Source organism: Mercenaria mercenaria, chromosome 7 (genome assembly GCF_021730395.1).
Source record: "Mercenaria mercenaria strain notata chromosome 7, MADL_Memer_1, whole genome shotgun sequence".
In the NCBI taxonomy this organism is placed as follows: Eukaryota; Metazoa; Mollusca; class Bivalvia; order Venerida; family Veneridae; genus Mercenaria; species Mercenaria mercenaria.
The window spans coordinates 6,087,365-6,111,253 of record NC_069367.1 but is presented as its reverse complement, the minus strand read 5'-3'; the positions used below and the strand labels follow the sequence as shown (position 1 = coordinate 6,111,253).

The following is a 23,889-nucleotide window of genomic DNA, read 5'->3' as shown; positions in this document are numbered from 1 at the left end:
GCCTGTGTTACTGTGATTTCAGATAAGTAAATAACAAGTCAGATAAATCATACAAGATTGACAATAATTACGTGTTAAAATTGCAGTCAAGATCAAATAGAACAGAAAGTCATTTTGCATCCTGTTGATTGAAACAAATTCTGCAGAATGGTTTTTTACCAATGTTAATTAGAAATGGAAATAAGATGTTTGGAAACAGAACTTCTTATAAACATGTTCAATTTGTGGAGTAAAAAATAAATGACGCACATGCATACAAAATATTTTAACAATATTTGAAATGTCTTTATATGAAATGATTTTTGTTTAGAAACAGAGATATTTTGTAAACAAAAAGTAGTATAAAATAGGATCTAAAATGCTTTAAGTTGGGACAAATGGCATGAAATGCAGTTTTGATGGGTTGCCAGAATTGTGTGTCAGGAAAAAAAACATTAAAACATTGAGCCGCGCCATGAGAAAACCAACATAGTGCGTTTACGACCAGCATGGATCCAGACCAGCCTGCGCATCCGTGCAGTCTGGTCAGGATCCATGCTGTTCACTTTCAAAGCCTATTGCAATAAGAGAAACCATCAGGGAACAGCATGGATCCTGACCAGACTGCACGGATGCGAAGGCTGGTCTGGATCCATGCTGGTCGCAAACGCACTATGTTGGTTTTCTTATGGCGTGGCTCATTTTAATATTGATCATAGCACAGAATGTTGGTGGGAATGTCATAATGTGTAAATATAACATTTTACTGTTGTTGCGTATGGGTTGAAGTGCAAATTTATGATAAATAACTGGGAATGTTCAACTGTGTCAAAGCTGTATTTGATTGGCATTTACAAAAATGTGTGTTAAATGTTGCAGTTAAGATATATGGTGTTCTGTTAGGGCCATTGCCTTCTTTCGCTTATATTGGATTACAATGTTGAAGAGCGAGTCCACAGTGCCGAAGTGCTAGACCATGATGGCAGGCACAAAATTACTTCACAGTTTTGTCAGGGTGATCTTGTGCTTCGTCGTCCTGATTCCGTCAGAGAGGAGGCAGTTTCCTTGACAGAACACAGTAGTTTTGTTACATAAAAGAAAAGTATACAGACTAAGAAAGCTGGGTCTTACATGTCAAAATTCTTTTTACCACCTAGAATGGTTGTATCTTCCACTTTAAAGTATTTTTACCGCCTGTGTTGTGGAATCAATATCGCATATCATGCTGTTTTATAAGGTCAAAAGTCACAGATATGTAAATGTTTCTCAAACTGATGATAATGGCCCTTTGGATGCAGTTATGGAAAATGTACTGGAGTGGTGATTTAATATTAGATTTAAAGTAAAACTTTTGATTTGTTACTTCTAGGGTGCCAGTTGATGGTATGATAATTTTATGATTTTCTTGCCTTCTGAGATATCTGTTCTTTGTTTATTACAGACTTTGTCCAAACAAATATTATTGAGAAAGATTCATGCTGGACATTGGTACCAGTATCGTGTTGCGGCAGTAACATCTAGTGGAACTCAGGGATATTCTTCGCCATCACCACCATTTAAATCATCAAGACGTACGTATATTTCTAACTGCTGATCAAGTATAAGTGTCATTAATTACTTTTTTTTGATGTCTGTTTTATTGAAGCCTCTGTTACAGTATATGTAAAATATTTATTCTTAACTAAAAGACAAAAGTTTTGAATAGTGCATGTTTAGAATTTAAATCCAGGCAGTTGCATAAATGCCAGTTTAGCCTGACAGATTGCACCTACTGTTTGATCTGCATTTTTCTGTAACAAGATTTTCTCCTCAATTTTACTTTAAATCTAATAAAACACCATTGATAAAACACACCACTTTAAAGAACTCTGAAGATGTTGGAAAAAAACTCTTTTCTTTTTTTTCAAAATAGCTTCTACTGTCAAAAAGCAATTTTGATTGTATTTCAGCCATTTTTGACATCAAAATCAAAAAGATCAATTTTGATTATTTATGAATAGATATATTGTTATTAAACTTTCAGGATATCGTAGTTAACATCATAGCAATATTTCCATGCAAAACGTTTTGTAAAATTTTTTTTTTTTGAAATTGTGAATTCGGCAGAAAATTTTTACATGGGGGAAAAATACCTGTTTGACCATAAAACTGACATCATTAAAGCTATTCAGAAAATACAACCACCTACGGAGAACTTTAGGATGGTATAAAGCTTCAAAATAAAGCAACAATTCACTAAAAACTCTGTTATGGATTAGGTGAATCTGCAGTAGATTATGAATTCTGACCTTGAAGAATGATTGACAATGTAGATAATACATCAGTTTGTAGTTCAGGGCCGATAAAACATGGTGAATAATAACTTGGGATGATTAGCCCATTCGAGGACATTCAGTTTCAGTTTAAGATTGAAATATCTTTCACCTAATGAGCACAAGGTGTCACCGGAAAGCGTAAGATATGGCTTCAGGAGTGAAGGTTTTAGCTCTACTATTCAAAGAATAGTCCAAGATATTCTGCTCACCCTGGGATTAGTGTCGGCTTTCAACGTCACACATTGGTTAAAGTTTTGCGAGCAAGTATAGCTACCATTTAAAGGCAAAAGGCTTTTTTCAGAAACTTACTTTTTAAATTTCTGTTTGCTTGGTCAATTACCAATCTCAGTGTGTGTTCACACATGTTTTGGGCACTATAAAACTAGATGATGGAAATCAGTCCCATAACTCTGACATATATTTTAGATAAATTATGCCCCCTTTTGGACAAAGAAAATTTTGGTTAAAGTTTTTCATGCAAGTTACTGTTTAAAAAACTCCTGCAAATATTGAATTGAAACTTCACAGGTTTCTTCAGGTTTATAAAACTAGGTTATAGCATCAGGTTCCATAACTCTTACATATTGTGCAAAATGATGTCCCCTTTTGAATTTAAACACTTCTGGTTAAAGTTTTGCATAAAGTTTTGCATGCAAGTTACTATCTCCAATGCTAATGAAGATACTGGATTGAAACTATAGATATTTTAACATTTAGGGTAATACTCCTGCCACTGGGACAACAATTCGAATAGTCGAGCAATAATATTTTGCTGTCTTACATATAGCTCTTGTTTCTCAGAAAGTTGCCGTATGTCCTAAACCCAACAAAAAAAAAAATCAAAAGATAAAACCTTATAGTATAAAGAAAAAGACTGTTTATAAAAGCCATTCATCATTTCTGTAAAAGAAATAAAAAAAAAAAATGAAAGAGATTACCTCCGATATCTTATGAATATTCGAGTAATTAATCATATTTTATGATATATTTGTTTATGTTGAAGTGCAGGTTTATACTGTGAGATCATAAATATTCATGAGGCACTTATTTTCGTGGAATTTTAGGTATTGTCAATTCATGAAAATTAAATCACAATGAAAAACAAAAATGCCTTGTTATTTAGTTAACCTCTACCCTGCTAAATTTCTATAATGGATTGGTTTATCATTCAATTTGGGCAATACCATTTATTATTAGAAGGGGTGTTCACTTAAAATTTACTGACTGAATAGCGAACAGTGCAGACCATGATTAGCCTGCACGGATGTGCAGGCTGATCTTGGTCTGCACTGGTCGCAAAGGCAGAATAACTCGCCGCCAGCAGGCTAAAGGTTAAATCATTAAACATTGAAATCAGCAAACATTAGCTCCCATGTAATAATCAGTTTGACCACATTTTTTGCCAGTGAAATTACATGGTTTCAATTTTTTTTAAACTTACCATGGTAAATTTCTATAATGAACTTGTCCATCTTGCAGTTTGGACAGTACCATTAACTGTTAAAGGGGTGTTTACCAAAAAGATACAAACTGAATGGCAAACAGTGTATATCTCGATCAGACTGCACAGATGTGCAGTCGTTGCCAGCATAATAAGGGTTAACCAAATTATTTACTAAAGTAAGATAAATTGTTAACAAAAATGCCATATCTCATTGCATATTGTCAACTGTTTGCAATCTATTATAATATAAATCTTGGAATAAAATAGATAGGTTTGTGCTGATTCAACAATTAATGTAGGAGAATTGATCTGTATATTTTATAACGGGCCTCTAGCAAAGTGAATAAGATTTAATGAGTTGCCCCACTAGTTTTAAACCTTGTTTGGGTATAGAATTCTCTCACGTGAGAAGACTGCCCACTTAGCTCAGTAGGGAGAACATAGATCTACTGATTGTGGGATCATATGTTCGATCCTCTGGTGGGGTGTATTATGTCCATAACAATTTGATAAAAGACATTTTGTCTGACATCATTTATCCTCCACCTCTGATTCATGTGGGAAAGTTGGCAGTTGCTTGTGGAGAACAGATTTGTACTGGTACATAGTCCAGGAACACCTGTTTTAGGTTAACTGTCCGCCGTTACATAACTGAAATACTGTTGAAAAATGGCTTTAAGCTCAAAATAAACAAGCTCTCACATGAGAAAACTATTATTAGGGTCCGACTGGTACTACTCATGTGCCGGCCCATTCCTGAAATAATGCCCAAACTTGCACTTGTGTTCTTCCTCCCTGAAAAGCTGGTAAGTTACCATATGACCTGTAATTATGATGGTGTGACATAAACTCCAACAAAAAACAGAACAAAAAAAAAAAATTTCAAGATTACTTGTTTACAAAGCATTGCACAGAAAAATAGGTTTATGTCTGACATTTAAAGATAATCTGAGTGTACCGGCATCTCTAACTGTGACTGGGAGAACATTCCTTTGTCAAGGAACAGTGTAAGCAAAGCCTGTAGGGCCATGTTTTGAAGGTCACTGACTTTATGTCACTCACATTAATTTTGAATGTGAATTAAAACCTTTAAAACCAAAGGTTGAATCCTTTCCTGTGAAGAAGGCGTGCTTCTGGCTTACAGAAGGTTGTTTGTTTTTGTGGAGTGTAAAAATGTTCAGAGGGGAGCCAGATAATTTTTTCACCTTTAAAACTTCATTTGTAGCTTCTAATATTTAATCAAATGTATGTTTCAACTGTAATTATGCAAGCTCTTTTGCCTTAATCATTCATCTTTGTTCCAGTACAGTCAAAGTTCATATTAGGATATTTCTTTGATGATTTATGGTTTGTTGATGACCTTTATTGTTTTAAGGTCATGGGGTCAAAGTCAAGGTCACAGTACTTGAGACTCAAAATGGTTTCAAATCAATAGATGGAAAAGGCTTATACCTATGGCCATCAAACTGTATAGCATGATTGTCTATTGATGGTAACCTATACATTTGTTTGGGTGATAAGGTTAAAGTTCAAGGTCACATCATGATTTAGACTGAAAACAACACTCCCAGTTTCTTTTGACAAGAGTTCATGGGGAGCATGTCATTTTATCATTACGGAACATAAGTTTGACAGTGTTAATCTACCCCAGGTTTGATTGATTAAGGAAGAACACAGTTTACGGGATTAAAAGCTTGTAATAGTTTGTGTTGATATCCTGCAAGCTAGAACCGCTGGTCCGTTATCTTGTCCTTGCATTGTAAACAAAGTCAGATTGATAAAATTCTGATTTTTTTTTCATAAGAAGATCTGTAATGACATATAGACAAACTAATCTTCTGCAAACTCCCTTAGAGAATACTAAAATTGTGTTTATTGTATAGAGGATGTGGCTTTAGTGGGGTTTATTTTTGTCGAGCCCGCTTGCGGTGAGCTCGATATAGTCGTCACTTTTGGCGGGTTGGTGCAGATTGTATTTCTAGTCTAAGAATATTGTTTAGCGGAAAAGAGCAACTTATCAGCCTAGGTTTAGAGAATGAGAGAGGTGTTTGGTCTTGATGAGCTGTCATTAATGAAGTTTTGCGTAGGTTGTGTTTAGTGATTTCAAGCTAGGTTAGCAGCCATTTTTTTGCTGTGTAAATAATTCACGCAACATGTGTTTGTGTAATAGCCTTTCATACAGGATGCAGATTGATATTCAGCAATATTTTGAATTTGCAGATCACATATTCTTTTGTGAATTTTAGCGAAAACAAAACCATCGTGAATATTACCCAGTCTATGGTATTAAGGTTTTAGGATTATCCCACCTTGACCTGAACACAGATTAAACAGTCAGACAGAATTTTTAATTCATTGATTATCAAAAAACTAAACTCATCTGGAATGACTCAACTGTGAAATCAATGAGAATTTGTACAGCAAAGAAATTAATCATTTTACTGCACTCAGTTGCTTTTTATTATCTCCCTTTGGTGAAGATATTCTGATCAGTATGATAGACTACAACAAATACATTTTTTGAAATTTTAAATTCCTTCATACTGATAGTAGCTTGTATCATTGAAACAAAAAAATGGTAAATTTAAAACTGCTTACATCATTGAAACAAAGAATGATGATTATTATTTTTATTTGTAGGTGTTCAGCGTCCAATGCCACCACAAAACATCACAGAAGGAGTGACTACTCTTCGTAAAGGCCATGTTGATCTTACAATACACTGGGAGCCGCCAAAATACTCAGACCTGCCAGTATGGAAATATATGGTAAATTGTCTAAATATTAAATTTTAAGCGTTTCATTTTCGAACATTTGCCCACTTTTCAAAATGAAAGCAGGACTATCAAAATTACAAATTGCTGCCACATTTCAGATAAGATGTTTCTTCATTCCAGTAACGTGTGTCATCAAAAAGAAAAAAGATAAAATGGCAGCTGTATGCCAAAGGATATATAATATCTAATGATTTGTTATAATTTTTTCTCAGAGAATTCTAGCAAACAAAGTTCAACTGCCGTAAAATGGTGTTTAAATGCAGTTCTCTATTTTATAATTATTTATTTGAATACTCTTTGGATGACATGTTAAGCATGAAACAAACATAGTGGTTATTACTTTCAGATCACATGGGTAAAAAGGTTGTCCACAATAAGTCCAGTTCTGTTAAAAATTCCACTCTTTGAGAAAAGTGTTCAAGGTGTAAGTATAATTAAAAGTAAATGTTGATGATAATGTGATATCAGCATTATATATTGTGAAATCATTGAATTTCAACGGCATAAAATTTCTTGGTGTCGGCAAGAAAAGGCTATTTCGTGGGAAGAGAATTGTGGATTTCAAATTTTAAAGATACAGTAATTCAGAAACTTGTTTGTTTGTTTGGATATTTCAGGGGATTGACAGTCATGAAATCCACAAAAATTTATCACCCTAGAATATTGATGATTTCATAAGAGTTTTATCAAGTGTAAGACAGTATCTGTATTAATGCTTTGAAAGTGTTTTTTAGGGTTTTTCAGAGTTCACACTTTGTTGAATATATGTATTAATTAATGCGCAGTTTTAGTCTTTTCTAAAGAGAAAAAAAATACATACTTGTACAGATGCAAGGTTATGATAAGAGTTTGATTTTGAAATTTTTTTGCTTTATGCGATCTACAGCCACTGTTTTTTATTCCCAGATGCATCCTCTGACCCCATTTAACAGTCAGCTTTTACTCAGTTCTAGACTCCTGGTCAAGAATACCTTTTATTTTTTTGTTAATCTTAAAATACCAGATGTTAATCTTAAAATACCAGATGTATCTTCAATTCAGTAATATGAGATTCTTTATACAAACATTGGCAACATTTTATAAACATGCATGATATTTTCAAAAAAGTCCTGAAAGATATCTGCCTGCAATAAGTGGTCACCTGTCTTACCAGGAAGCAGTCATCTGCTCTTTTCCATTGTCTGACTGCTTAAAACAGGTTAGACTGTACATGGAAACATGTTAAATATCATGATTTTCTTTCTGTACAAAATATTGTAACATCAAATCCACACAATTATTTTAGTGAGATTTATATGCATGTGTGCAGTCTCTCCATTTAAAGACAAAATTAGACATTAACCACTGGCTTTTATTTCAGCACATACATGAGTTCAAACTGAGGAAGCTTGAGCCTGGAACCACCTACAATATAAAAGTAAGTGATTGTATAAAAAATGGTTATTTTGAGTGATATATTCATAATTGTGTCATGATTTAAAACATATTTTTATATTAAGAAACAATGTGTTAAAGTTAGTAATATGTTCAGTATTGTAAGGATGGGATGTTGAATTCATTTCACATATTTTATAAGAGAAATTGTTTTCATAAAATTGATTCTAAAAGGGAATACTGGGAAATCATTAATATTTGTGGGAGACTAATATTCGTAAATTTTATAGTTGAGTTAAATCCACAGAATTAAATCCATTTAAAAAAGCAAAATTCACTTTATCTTACATGCAGAAATTAAAATCCACAGATTCATATCCCCATGAAATAGTTATTTTGATCAAAACCGTGAAATTAACACTTACCTTGCTAAATTTCTATAATGAACTTGTCCATCTTCCAATTTGGACAGTACCGTTAAGTGTGAAAAGGGGTGCTTACAAAAGAGATACTGGCTGAATAACAAACAGTGCAGATCATGATCAGATTGCACGGATATGCAGGCTGATCATGATCTACACTGGTCGCAAAGGCCAAATCAATTGTTTCCAACATGGTACCAGTAAGGATTAAATGATTTCACATTATTTTGTAATTTTTGCGATCACTTAAAAGATGTTTCATGCAGCTGATATAAGTTTTACTATATTACAGATTGAAGCAATTGTACAGTACGGTAATAGGCAGCTACGTAGCAGCAAAACATCCAAAGATATTACTACTTACACACCACCAAATGCTAAACCAGGTTTGTGCTCATGTGTGACAATTTACCATTTATCATAGAATTGTAGATTGGGTTAATTTCTGCATAGGCTTTATTCAGTGATTTATTATTTATATTATACCAGATTTATTCAGTGCTCTTTTCATGATAAACATGTTCAGTAGTGCTTTACATTGTACAAAGACAGCCACTCAAGGTGCCAAATTTATCCCCTACTTGTTCAGAGAGCAATCTGACCAGAGGGACAGAGCAATAAAAAGCCCCTAGAATAGAGTGAGAGACATTCTGTAGATACAAGCATGTCTAGCTTATTTAGCCTAGCACTTCACGAATAGACAGCGTGATTCTTTAAGTTGCCCGGTGTGCAGCACAGATTGTGTGAAACTATTTGTACAGTGAAGAACTGGCTGCTTGGTTAGGTGGGGGAGACACAGGAGCAGCTCAGAAATTTCCAGTGCCTGGACAGGGATTCCATTATACAGTAGCAACCTTACTCACAGTTCTAAGAATTCAGGAAGTGTTTTTGTGTTTTAGGACATGATGCAGCTTCATGTTTATGAATATCTTTAATTTGTGAGTGGCATTGCTCATTGATAGTACAAAAAAATAAATCCATTGCAGAAATTTCCCAAACTACAATATAACTTTTAAGCATAGACAAAAATGTAGTTTAATGTTGGGATAACACATGATTTTTCATGTTTTAACATCAGATTCTGCAGAATCCTTAGGGATTGGTTGGAGCTCCAGCCTGGTAGGGCGAGGGTACCAACATTTCCCCAGGGATTTTGAAGATGTTAAAACATAAAATGAATAAAACCGGGTGTATTATACGATCATCTAGTTGGGATGTAGTAATTCCACTGCAATTGTTCACTCTCGGACTTGAGCAGTACTTATTCACTGTTTAATAAATCTTTCCAAGGTTTGATATCAGATTCTGTGTCCTGTACATCACTTAGTTAGGACATTATGTCCTGCAAACAAATTTCTAATTTATGAAGTTTAGTTAAGGTAATGCTTTGTGTTTGTCGGTTGTTTCCAATAGTTAAAGGCTTAACAGTAATTGATAAGTTAACAATGATTTTGTAGATCTAACCTACATAGATGGCTCATTTGCAACTTTAGTAGGTGATAGTAGAACATCAGGTAATACACGTACAGGATGTGTTTGATTTTTTGTGGTAATATTATACTGTGTTCTTTGGAATTTGCTTTAACAGGAAATCTTCTGACTTATGAAATAATTCATGATTGATCTCACATAATCATACAATGAATCAAAACTGAATCCAAACTGATGCTGTTTTTTGTTTTCCCCATTTAGGAATAGACTATAATGGCTTTCACAAATGTACTAAAGTTTGATATTCATGAATCTCAAGGTGGCATGGCATATATGTAAAAAAAAAATCAAAAAAAAAAATCTTTGTCCTGTTACTAGTTCTGGACAAAAAAAGAGATAATTGTTATTTGGTGAGATAGTGACAAACTTATCCTGGAATATAGGGTCCAAAAGGATAATACCTGCGTTTAGGGTTTCTTTTTTTTCTTGTTTTTTATTTTTTCATGCTTTTGTATTGTCAACAGATTTTCTTAATTGTTTGCATTCAAATTGTTTTATCTTTCTTACAATAGAGAGCAAAGAGTTCGAAAGTTCATTTCGATATTTTGTGTTACAGGGAATAGCATGCTTTCACGTTGTGCTGTATATAGTTAAGTGTGCGTATTTGAATGGGTCCTGTTTTTTTCTGTGTTCGATAATTTTCTAACAGAGTTTTGATTTTTTACAGAATTGCAGTGCTGTTGAATTTTAATTCTTGTTTCTTGTTGTGACCCTACCTGAAAACCAAACCATTTATTTATTCCATATACACTTTTGGCACTTTGTCTTGCAGTGTACCTTTATACCCATAAGACAATTTATTCTCAGAACAGTTTTGTATTATTTCATTAGAGTACATGTGTCTTTATAACAACAGTTTTATTATACTCCTAGTAGATACAAATTATGTCGGGGGCTATATTGGAGTCGCGCTTGTCCGTCAGTCTGTCCGTGGTCAAGGTCTCATTAATTTTGTAGGTCAGAGGTCAAATAGCTTAACTTGTGCCAATTGCATGCCTTCTTAATTGCTTGGAATATTTTCATAAAACTATCACCGAATATTCACCGCAGCAAGATGACTTGCAGAGTGCACAACCCAGGTCTAAGGTTCAAGGTAGCAGAGTAGCAATTCTTAGGAAATTATATTTTCATCCTGGTTTGATTTTTTTGTAGCAATAAGTATGAATTTGATATAAAAAAAAAACACTTCCAACTTTGTCTATGAATGGTGTGAATATAATAGCTAGTGTATTACATTTGTCAAATCACACTGACAATTATTTTAATATGTTCAGCCATATTTGTAAGAAATGCAAGTTAATAGAATTATTATTACATCCCTTTCACATTTTATGTTTCACAGCCCATATAGAAAAGTTGAAAATACCGATAACTAAATCCTTAGCTAAGCTACACAGAATCTTAAAACTTGCTGTTTGGTTAAGATAATAATATTGCAATTATATTTTGATATCTATAAATTGGAGTGCAAAATTAGAAACTATATTGAAAGTGAATGAAATATCAGTTTTTTAAAAAAATAATTTCATATATTTAAGGCAGGTAATTACAAACTTTTATTAATAAAATTAAAGCAGATTTTGTTAGGGATCTAACTCTAGTGGATCTTTTTATACCTTAAACAAATCTGTCAGAAAAAAAAAATGAAAGATGAAAAAGTGAGATTAAAAAGGGAGTAATATTTAATTTAAGATTGGTTACTTCTACCGTATGATTTAAGAAAATTTTGTTCTACATTTCAGACAATCAAGAACAAGTATATTCAGTATATGCTGAGATTATTAGGGTAGAGAAACTAGAAGTTGTAGATGGTAGACCATATTTTGACAGGGGCTCTCTTAAAGCCCGGCTTAAGTGGAAAGTTGGTGCAGGTAAAAAACATTTTTCATATGCTGCAAACAACTCTTTGACAATTAATGTATGTATTTATTTGTTAAGGCGCATGAAAAGGAATTGATACACTTTTAGGTCAATTTACAGTCATTTTTAAATTAAGCATAAAATTCTGGTCGGAAATTTATACTTAATTAAGGTAGTTACTCGTTATTACAATTGGCAATTAAGGTGTTTTCTGTATGCTTTTTCAACATTCTCCAGTTTTTTTATGGAAAGTCCATATGAGCCGTGCCATGAGAAAATCAACATAGTGGGTTTGCGACCAGCATGGATCCAGACCAGCCTGCGCATCCGCGCAGTCTGGTCAGGATCCATGCTGTTCGCTAATGGTTTCTCTAATTGCAGTAGGCTTTAAAAGCGAACAGCATGGATCCTGACCAGACTGCGCGGATGCGCAGGCTGGTCTGGATCCATGCTGGTCGCACACCCACTATGTTGGTTTTCCCATGGCGCGGCTCATATGCGCATTGAGCTGCATTTAAGACTGAAGAATGACAAGGTTTGGTTAACCTGAATAGATAGTTGCACAAAAATTTGCCAAGTGTCATTAGTTCTTGAATTGTGATTGAATCCTAAGCAGTATGAGCTTAATTATTCATGTCATGTATACATTTACAAAAATAAGTGGTCAGTACATGTATATGATGTGTTTTTAACTCTTAACTTGCTAAATTTCTATAATGAACTTGTCCATCTTCCAGTTGACCATTAAATGGGGTTTTACCAAAAAGATACTGACTGAATGGCGAATAGTGCAGATGTTGATCAGACTGTATGGATGTGCAGGCTGATCAAGATCTGCACTGATTGCAAAGGCAGAATCAATCAAGTCCAGCATGATAAGGAAGGGTTAATTCACACCAGTATAAGACCAGATTTCTGCTGACAACATTGACGCTTGAACACCGTCTGCTATAACTAAAACCACCATGGAAATTAGATACAAACTTATAAAAAAGAATCCATCGTCTTTCTGGTTCAGACTGTCATCTTTTGTTATTAATGACTATACTATCTGTTAACCCTTACCCTGCTTAATTTCTAAAATGGACTGGTCTATCATTCAACTTGGGCAGCACCACTTCTTATTCAAAGGGGTGTTTACTGAAAATTGACTTAATTGCTCAGTAGCGAACAGTGCAGACCATGATCTTGGTCTGCACTGGTCGCATAGGCAAATCACTTGCTGCCAGCAGGCTAAGGGTTAATTATATTTCAAACGGCAAATATTATTAATTTTATGATATACATATTTCAGATTTCCAAAGTATAGTTAAAAGTTTCATGATATTCTGGACCCCATATTCATGTGATCAGGATTTTGCCATTCTAGAACCATACTCGGCCACTTCAGATGTAAGTTGTACCTTTAATTTTTGCTTTTCCAAATTCTAAAGACTGGTATATAAGGTCCATATGCATTTCCTATGATGAGACTGATTCACAGCGGACAATTTCAATTCCAGTTTTAGGTTTCTGATCCACACATAGGTAATATTTCGATGCCTGGTGACCCCTAATTTTTATACGCCCGTTTGAAAAACGGGACGTATTATGGGAACGCCCCTGGCGGGCGGGCGGCGTCCACAGACCTTGGCCGGAGCATATCTTCTACACCATCATGAGACGGAGTGTCATGCGCAAGAACCAGGTCCCTAGGTCTAAGGTCAAGGTCACACTTAGAGGTCAAAGGTCAAATTCAAGAATGTTTGTCCGGAGCATATCTTCTTCATGCATAGAGGGATTTTGATGAAAGTTGGCACACTTGTTCATCATCATGAGAAGGAGTGTCATGCGCAAGAACCAGGTCCCTAGGTCTAAGGTCAAGGTCACACTTAGAGGTCAAAGGATACAAGAATGAAAACTTTGTCTGGAGCATTTCTTCTTCATGCATAGAGGGATTTTGATATAACTTGGCACAAATGTTCACCACCACGAGAAGTAGTGTCATGCGCAAGAACCAGGTCCCTAGGTCTAAGGTCAAGGTCACACTTAGAGGCCAAAGGTCAGATACAAGAATGACTTTGTCCGAAGCATTTCTTCTTCATGCATGGAGGGATTTTGATGTAAACTTGACACAATTATACACCATCATGAGACGAAGTGTCATGCGCAGTTCCCTTCTTTCGAATTACTTCCCTTTGTTGTTACTATAAATAGCTTATATTGTAACTTTTTCATTACTTGTCATAGGGAAAAATCGAGACCACTTTTCTGTAGTACAATATGCATGCTACATCCAATTTTGAGGTGTATTTTGACCAGTCTGTACCTGGTAAAGATTTTTGTGAGGACTTACAATTTTTTTTTTGATTTTTTTTTTTTTTTTTTTTTTTTTTTAAGATTAACTTCCCTTAGTTGTTAATATAAATAACTTATATTGTAACTTTTTTATAATTGACCGTAGGGAAAAACCAAGACCACTTTTCTGTGGTACAACAATGATGTTACTTTCCAATTTTAGGTGTATTTTAAGGTATCTCTACCTGGTAAGGAGTTTTTTTGTGGACTTAGAAAAACAAAACACTTAGTTATTACTAAACAACCACAAAGTTAAAATTCCATTTGCAAATACAGGTGCTAGAGTAAAGAAATTTGCTGTGACGGGCGTATATTGTGACATTCTTGCACTCTTGTTTGGTATCATTTCAAAGAGTTGTGTCTGCTGAAATGGAATTAGTAAATAAGTTTACAATAAATAAAATGCACAGATTTTTACAGTCATGTGTTTCGACTGCGAAATGATAATCCTTACACTATAATAATTGGATTTCTGTTTAAGTATCATTGGAGACTGTAAAAAAAAAATTAAAAATAAATTTCTTTAATAGCAATGAATCCAACTATGTGGAGACAGTTTACAAGTCTCCACACAGCATGCAAAGACTGCTGTTGTGGTAGTTAATAAAATCTATAAGAAGATCCACTGGAAGCACAGAACACACCCAAACAAAATAATATATACATGAAGAGATTTCATAATACATTCTGAATAAGGGGCCTCTGTGGCCAAGTGGTTAAGGTCACTGACTTCAAATCACTTGCTCCTCACCTGAATGTGGGTTCGAGCCTCACTTTGAGCTAGCATTGATTTTCTGTGAGGAAGCAATCCAGCTGGCTTACGGAAAGTCGATGGTTCTACCCAGGTGCCCCCTCGTGATGAAATAATGCATTTAGGGGCACCTGAAGTCTTCCTCCACCATCAAAGCTGGAAAGTCGCCATATGACATAATTGTGTTGGTGCATCGTTGAACCCAACAACAACAACAAAAAAAAATGCTGTATTATTGAGGATTTAAATAAAGGTAGTAAATAGTAACCAATTTCTGTTACTTACTTGAATTACAGGTTCCAGTATTTGAAGTATATGACCTACAGTTTGAGTGCAAGTACAATATAAACGTCAGCGCTGTCACAAAATCTGGTGTTCAGGGAAAACCTACAACAGTAAAACTAGTCACGCCAATCTGTGAGAAAATCATTGTCAAGGGAAACAGTCTCCCTCCTGAATGTCCAGAAAGAGGTATGGTACACCATAAATGAATGTGATGCCATAATTTCATAAATTGTCAGCTCAGCCAAAAAAGTCATGTGGTGATTCACTGTACTTCTGTATGTCAGTGCAGTTATCCGCATTTTGCTCTTCGTTGATGATATATGAGATGTTTAGTATATCTTTGTTAGATGATTTAATCTCGTTTTTATATAATTACAAATTGAAGGTAAGGCAGAAAATCAGGTCATCATGTGATGAATTTGCTTGATGAAATTTTTTATATTTTTTATAATATCTGCTTGACTGTGTATTATTCACAAGTGTACCTGATCAGTCCTTTTAGACTTCCAAGTTTTATCCCCCAATGTGTTACAGGAAAACTGTCCCAATTGATCATTCCAAGCAATATTGTTGTTTTCTGTTTCAGTACCCAAAGTACCAGGAAGTCCAAGAAAGGTGCAACCAGTCACTATAAAAAACAACTGTAGTATTGATATAAGTATAACCTGGAAACATCCCAAATCTGATCTACCTATAGGTAGGTATATACTTTGTTTGCTTTTGTGTATAATAGCTGTAGTAACTTACCATTGTTAAGATTTACCCGCCCGCTTAGCTCAGTAGGTAGAGCGTTGGTCTACGGATCGTGGGGTCGTGAGTTCGATCCTCGGGCGGGCCGTATGTTCTCCGTGACTATTTGATAAACGACATTGTGTCTGCAATCATTAGTCCTCCACCTCTAATAATTCATGTGGGGAAGTTGGCAGTTACTTGCGGAGAACTGGTTTGTACTGGTACAGAATCCAGGAACACTGGTTTGATTAACTGCCCGCTGTTACATGACTGAAATACTGTTGAAAAATGGCATTAAACCCAACACAAACAAACAAACAAACATTGTTAGGATTTAAATTTGGTTCAAGACCAGGAAAAGACGGACAAAAATTCGTATCGACCGTTTGTATTGATGAGTAGAAACAGCATGAGGACAAGTGGAATTTTGTGCTAGGTGTCCTGCAGGACATGAGCATTTTTCCCATAGAAATCCGTAATGTTGTAAATGTACCAATTAATCAGACCATTCTGGCTGAAATAATCATGAAACGCTGCCGTAATGGCTGTTTATTACTGATTCCTTGTGTATCAAGCATCCAAAATGAGACAGAAAGCAAGTCAGTACCTATTAGTCCTGAAGGTGCCCATGCATTGCTTTGATGCATACGGTGTAGAACAGACAGATTTCAGTACAGTTATTTGCAGTATACATGTTTACGAGTAAGTGTCATCTGCGAAAAAGAAGTGTTTGCTATCCAACTGTAAGCTTTTGCCAATATAAATTATGGGAAGTTGACATCTATAAATAAATAGAATACTGTCACGCTGTCCCAGAAGCTAATAATAGCATAGATTTCAATTGTACATATATTTGCTATGGCATAATACGCTATTTTATCTGTAAGAATCAAACTGTAATTTTATGAAACTCCTGCATATCAGTGTAAACATGTTTGTTTCAGATTCTTACTTAGTGACATACAGACAGTCGGACGATTTCAAGGAGGTCAAAGTCAACACAGATGGACTTGTGTATAAACAAAAACCGTTTGAGATTAGGCTAGGCAAGGTAAGGGGCTTCAAATTACTGTGAAATCTTTAATACCTGTGGGGGACTAATTTTCGTGGATTTCGTGGTTGAGTCAATCCACAAAATTTAATCGCAACGAACAAGCAAAATTCCCATTCATTTTATGTTCAAAAGTTGAAATCCACAAATTCATATCCCCACGAAATTTCCATTTCAACCAAAACCACAAAATTTCATGCCCACGAAATTAAATTATTTTACAGTATTTTAAATTTCTTCCAATACTGAAGTAGATCTAGTTGAGCATTGGCTTCATATTGTAAAATTATTTTATTTTTTGGGCATGCAATTTCATGGTTTTAGCCAAGATGCTTATTTCATGGGGATTGGAATTTGTGGATACGAAATTATATTTGAGCTCATACCATAAACGTAGACATGACTTCTTATTTTGGATTGAGGAAATACAAATGGCATTCAGTCTGCTTAATGTCAGAAATAATCCTGACTTTACATTTAGTTCTTAAAATTGTTGCTTTTGAAGCTTGTCACTGTTTGATGTGGAATACTAAACTTTAGAGTAATGAATATTATAGCCATAAAGACCCTTAACGGCAATTGGTAAATTCTGTGTGATCACTTATTCATTTATTTGCCATTTCTTGGATGATGATTTAGCACAAATGAACAACTGGCTTACTTTTCATACCAAGAAATGCAGAAATCATGAAGAATACATAATCAGATGGAAATTTTCAATTGATATTATGCGTCCACTACTTGCACTGAACATCGGGTTACTAAGTTTTTACTACAAAAATTCCATAAATGTACTGTCAAGTTACGGATTTGTTATGTTTCTCTTAAATTTGTGTAATTTTAGGTAACCAGTGTTCTGGTACCAGGCTTGAAGCCGTCAGAAGTATATTTGATACATGTACATGCAGTGTCCGCTGCAGGAGTAGGGGAACCAGCAATTATAGAAATTTTAACTCCACTAATTCTTCCTTGTGGATCAGATAAAGATCCAGGTAAGTTCATATCATGGAAGTGTTGTCTCTCTATTGTATATATTGTTTGTTTGCTTGATAATGGTTTATTTACACTTTCCTTAGTGAAAACTGCAAAAGGATTGGTGCCAAGATAATGCTGCTTAGTTGTTACGTGCAGCTGTTTTACAATGTTACACAACATCACAGTTTGTTCTGAGTGGGGAACTGTATGTCTGGGAAGCCAGTTCTATTGTTAAATACAATAAAATATGTGCAGTTTATAAAAAACTTTTAAAAAAAAAGCAACAATAGAATATGATGTGGTGGGGGGGGGGGGGTGCTCCATGGCCTGGTAATTGAAGTTGCTGGCTTTATAAATCTGGTATAATATGATAGTATGTAGATATCATTTTAAACAGTTAATACAGGAATCATTACAGTAACTAAGATTTTATTTTAAATTCTAGTATGCTTGTTTCTGTTACGTTAAAGTGCTATGACGTCAATGTTTTTGTTGCGACCAAGAAAGTTCGCTCCTATATTTTATCTACTGTTTTAGATTAAGGGCATATTAGAATCAAAATAGTGTATAGCAGAATCGTGTTTTACCTAAATTAATACACTCAAATTTGGTTGTACGTTAGCAGGATAATTCACTCTGGTTCTGCCCTCATGAAATTATTCCGCGGACCTATAACCTCTTTCAGTGTGTTAATAACGTTGAAATACGGTTTTTCTATACATTATATCTTATTTATTACAATTGGAGCAAAAGGTGTGCATTGTCATTATTTGAAGAAAAGATAACAATTACTTTCAGAGAAGAAATGAATATCAGTCAGATATGTATGTATGAGCCACGCCATGAGAAAACCAACATAGTGAGTTTGCGACCAGCATGGATCCAGACCAGCCTGCGCATCCGCGCAGTCTGGTCAGGATCCATGCTGTTTGCTTTCAAAGCCTATTGCAATTAGAGAAACCATTAGCGAACAGCATGGATCCTGACCATACTACGCAGATGCGCAGGCTGGTCTGGATCCATGCTGGTTGCAAACCCACTATGTTGGTTTTCTCATGGCACGACTCGTATAATAAACACTTACATGATATATGGTGCACAGGGAGTCTCCATTATTTACAACAGTTTACCTTAAAACAGTTCATCACTATGTAAATTTAAAGTACATCTTTAGGTTTTGTTTGGCAGCTGATTGCAGATTTTATCTTTTTATTAGCCCACCATCATCAGATAGTGGGCTATTCAAATCACTCTGCATCCGACACTGGTCTGTGGTCCTTCTGTCCCTCCGTCCTTCCATCCATTAACAATTTCTTGTTATCGCATCTCTTCAGAAACTACTGGGGGGATTTTGACCAAACTTTGTCAGAATGATGTATTGGTACCCTAGTTGTGTCCCCCTGAAAATCAGACTGGTTCAACAATTTTTTAGTGAGTTATGCCCCTTGGTTTATATTTATAATTTACATCTAGATATATATAGGGAAAAACTTTGAAAATCTTCTTGTCCAAAACCACAGGGCCTAGGACCTGATATTTGGTATGTAGCATCATCTAGCAGTCCTCTACCAAGATTGTCCAAAATTATTTCTCTAGGGTCAATTATGGCCCTGCCCCGGGGGTCACATGGTTTATATAGACTTGCATAGGGAAAAACTTTAAAAATCTTCTTGTCATAACCTACAGCATTCAGTTTTGGACCTTATGTATAGTTTTGAGCGGCTAGATGAACCTTGACATGAGTTGACCTTGACTTGACCTAGTGACCTACTTTCACATTTCTCAAGCTGCAGGCTTCAAATTTGGACCACGTGCATTGTTTTGTGTACTGAAATGAACTTTGACCTTTAGATTGACCTAGTGACCTACTTTCACATTTCTGTAGCTACAGACTTCAAATTTGGACCACATGCATAGGTTTGTGTACAGAAATAAACTTTGACCTTGACATTGACCTAGTGACCTACTTTCACTTTTTTTAAGGTACATACTTCAAATTTGGACTACATACATAGTTTCGTGTTCCGAAATGAAATTTGACCTTAATTTTGACCTAGTGACCTACTTTCACAATTCTTAAGCTACAGCCTTCAAATTTGGACCACATGCATAGTTTTGTGTACTGAAATGAAGTTTGACCTTGATTTTGACCTAGTTACCTACTTTCAGAATTCTTAAGGTACAGCCTTCAAATTTGGACCACATGCATAGTTTTGTGTTCCGAAATGAACTTTGACCTTGATTTTGACCTAGTAACTACTTTCACATTTCTCAAGCTACAGCTTCAAATTCTGACCACATGCACAGTTTTGTGTACCGAAATGAACTTTGACCTTGATTTTGACCTTTATCTAGTCTTGAAATTTCGAACATTCAAAAATGGCTCAATGGTGGGCTAAGATCACTCTGTGATCTCTTGTTGATCTACGAATATTGTTATGAATATGATTTCAGAACCGCCTGACAGAAGTCAACAGAAGAAAACAACAGCTAGACCTTCTACAGTATTTATAGTAACACAGGGCAGTGATGTCATAAGGGAGGTCACTGAGGCAGTCACCAAAGCAACTACTACCAAATATAGAAATTCTATTTATAGAAAAAATCCGCAATATGATAGTAACACAGAAAAAGTTAATTTAGATATTTACAAGACTTTTTATTATTTATCGATATTTATATATAAATTATTGAATAGTTCCTGACATTGTATAACTAAATAAGATTGTTAATTTTGTTAATTTTTTTTAACTTTGAAATTTTCAAATATGCTTTATTCCATGTTTGTATATAAATGAATAAATGGTTATTTGGTTATAAGATTTGCTATGAGGCCATAATGAATTAATTACTCATTTATTGTCTTTGTCCAACTCCCTATTTTTCATACTACCCAAACCCTTTTTACTTAAAAAAAAACAACAGACTATTTTTTTATTATTATTTTATTACCTGTTAATTTAGCAGACATAAACAGTGTTTATTATTTCTACCTTGTCATTTTTGTTTTGCTATTTCTTACAGGATACTCCCCCCCACCACACACACACAAATATCATTACCCATCCCTGTTTTAAAAGAAAAACTTGGACGATAATTAAGCTAGCAATTAATTCATTATGTCCTAAAACCTAGTTACTTGGAAACATAGTAAAGGATTTGTCCTGGTTGTGAGTGTTTGCATATTTTACACATTAGTGATAGTTTAAAATGGTAAACTTTCTCAAACACTGGTGTTGTCATGTCTCAGTTGACTCAAGAAAATTTATATCTTGCCAAATTAGTGTCTCAATCTTTTTGTCTCATAACAATGAATTTCAGTTTGCTGATATTTCAAAGATACTCTTTCACTGAAGTGGCATTGATACTGTAATTTTAAATGGAACCTGTCTCAAGCTGTAATTGTCTCAACCAAATACTGTTAAATCTGCCTCATTATTCCAGCTGTTGTTTATAAGAAAAGTGGAGGATACCCGAAAACAAATATTCACTTCTTGTAAAATTGGTTGTTTTAAGGATCTAAAAAGTGAAACAGGTCGTTTATATTTTGACTCAGCTGAACATTTTAGATCTATATTGCAAGCTTATATTTTAAGAAATCAGTATAACAAGATTAAAGGTCATATAAAGTCACTGAACCAAAGCTGATAAAACTGAATTTGGAAACCAGTGTCAAAAACTCTAGGATTTGATTGGTAAATTTTGTGTGACCAATGAAAAAGCTGATTTCTGAGACTGATCACAGAACAAAAATTTACAAACTTGGACCCAGTCTGAAAAAATATTTCAACTCTTGAAGAGTTTATTGCGTAAATGTTATGCATTCCAGAATGCATGGTGTATGTGAGAGTGTGTTTATTCAGTAAATTGTCCGTCCATATATAATGGTGGGTTCAGAATATTTTAAATGTTATCATTTTTGTGCCAAATTAGATATTTATTGTTATAAATGTTTTAAAGTTTTTCCCTCACTGTATTAGGGCAACAAAATTTTATTTGTTGTTTCTTAAAACCTGATCTAAATATAGAAGTATATTCCATATTTGTCTTAAAAAATATCATGTACTATATTGTGAAAGAACTGGGTATGACTGAGCAGGATGTGAGGATCCAAGACTGTCTTACCTCTGTATAATTATGTTTAGTTTAATGAGATTGTGACAAAAGGCTTTACAAATTAATTTTTTTTATACTTTTAACATGTATGAAACATTCCAGAATAATACTATTTACTGGGGCTATCATTACATTTTACTTGGACTTTATCATATACTCCCTGTCTAAAGATTAAAACTTCAAATTAAAATGAAGTGTTACATCAGTCTAATATTTATATGAAATTTTGAAGTTTCTTACTTTATCGAATCATTTAAGGACATGTTTGGATAAAAAATTGAATTAGATTTCTGAATTACTGTGACTTTGTTTATATAATCATTGTAAAAATGCTCTGATATGTCCCCTAGAATTCATGATGTCATGTTAAAATTATGAATACTTTATTGTCAAAATCAATGGTAGGGACTTGAAGGGCTTCAAAGGTTTTAGCTTTGAATCTCAGTCAGTGAAGAACGTACACAGTGTGTCATTTGTCGAATTCTTGGATACAGTGTTAATTGTATGTCAGTGTTTCTGAACCTTGTGATGACCTCATTTATGCTGTAGGGTGCTATTTCATCAGATACAAACCGTTTGTTCATATTCATTCATCAAATGGCATTATACATGTATATAATTTTGATAGTTATGGTATTGTTGCCTAAGGTATATATTTTTGTATTGTTATTAAATATGTTACTGCATAAACACAAAAAAATAAAAGTTATTTTAAAACATTTTTTTGTTCATACCTTTTGCCTGTGTCTTGAATTACTGTAAAAGCACATATTTTTGCTGGGTTAAAATTTCGCTAATTTGAAATTTTGAGTATGTTCGCTAGGTTTAATATTCGTGAACATGTAATAATACTAATGGTGAATTTACATAAGGATTAATTTTTGCGATATGTAGGGCCTCTCAAATATAGCAAAATTTAAACCCTCGCCAAAATTTCTGCTTTTACAGTATTATGAGCTGCACTAAACAAAGCATAGGAAGAGCTTAATAACCATGCTCTTGTGTCTTTGAAATTACTTGATAATTTTTCTTCAAACTAAAAATTGTCCCTCAGCACCCTCACTATGTATGATAAGGTCCATAAGCTCTGTACCAATACTTTATGAATCATATCCCTTTTTTCACCTGAAAGGAACATGTGCTGGTGCAGGTCGTCTGTCCTTGTAGCAATTTCGTTCCATGCTTTGATCTATGGTCCTCAAACTTATCTGCATGGATAACCCCTACTGACTCGGACTTCAAGGTCAGTGGGTTAGGGTTTAGTGGTGGTTGAAACAAAAATAGTTTCCACTTGATGTCTTACCAAGCCCTATTGATTTTGAACTCAGTGGACAAAAGGTCAAGGTAAATTACTTGATATTACAAAAAGCCGTTTCCTCTCTATTTTGAGGTCAACTTTACCCACCAAACTTAAACTCAGCAGGGATATTGACTGTTGTCAGAGAATGGCAACAAATGATTTTGGGGTCATTTTTAGCTCGACTTTTCAAAGAAAAAGTAGAGGTATTGCACTCGCCCCGGTGTTGGCGTCGGCTTCGCTGTTGATTAAAGTTTTTTATAAAGTCAAATATCTCTGTTACTATCAAAGCTGTTGACTTGAAACTTAAAATAGTTATATAGTATCAAAGTCTACATCAGGAGAAACAATCCCCATAACTCTGATTTGAATTTTGACAAAGTTATGCCCCTTTTAAACTTAAATTTTTGGTTAGAGTTTTTGATAAAGTCAAATATCTCTGTTACTATCAAAGCTGTTGACTTGAAACTTAAAATAGTTATTTATTATCAAAGTCTGCACCAGGAGAAACAATCCCTTTAAGTCTGGTTTGAATTTTGACAGAGTTATGTCCCTTTTTAACCTTGAACTATTTGTTAAAGTTTTTGATAAATTCAAATTTCTCTGTTACTATCAAAGCTGTTGACTTGAAACTTAAAATAGTTATTTACTATTAAAGTCTACACAAGGAGAAACAATCTCCA

General features: G+C 34.4%; 1 protein-coding gene across 2 annotated transcripts in view; it reads left to right on the top strand.

Moving 5' to 3' along the window:
- The window catches only part of LOC123555065 (anosmin-1-like), a 51,091-nt gene extending 28,463 nt beyond the window's left edge, over positions 1–22,628 (top strand). Inside the window, exons 6-18 of one of the 2 annotated variants that reach the window (XM_045345610.2) lie at positions 1,421–1,550; positions 6,379–6,506; positions 6,862–6,939; positions 7,876–7,932; positions 8,604–8,697; positions 9,769–9,825; positions 11,545–11,673; positions 12,957–13,054; positions 15,047–15,221; positions 15,622–15,732; positions 16,712–16,818; positions 17,663–17,810; positions 20,248–22,628. In XM_045345610.2, coding sequence (XP_045201545.2) covers positions 1,421–1,550; positions 6,379–6,506; positions 6,862–6,939; positions 7,876–7,932; positions 8,604–8,697; positions 9,769–9,825; positions 11,545–11,673; positions 12,957–13,054; positions 15,047–15,221; positions 15,622–15,732; positions 16,712–16,818; positions 17,663–17,810; positions 20,248–20,498 — 1,563 coding nt within the window. In that variant the 3' untranslated portion in view covers positions 20,499–22,628. The remainder of the gene's footprint in view (positions 1–1,420; positions 1,551–6,378; positions 6,507–6,861; positions 6,940–7,875; positions 7,933–8,603; positions 8,698–9,768; positions 9,826–11,544; positions 11,674–12,956; positions 13,055–15,046; positions 15,222–15,621; positions 15,733–16,711; positions 16,819–17,662; positions 17,811–20,247) is intronic. The other variant, XM_045345612.2, reaches the window with a different exon arrangement.
- The last annotated feature ends 1,261 nt before the right edge of the window (positions 22,629–23,889 follow it).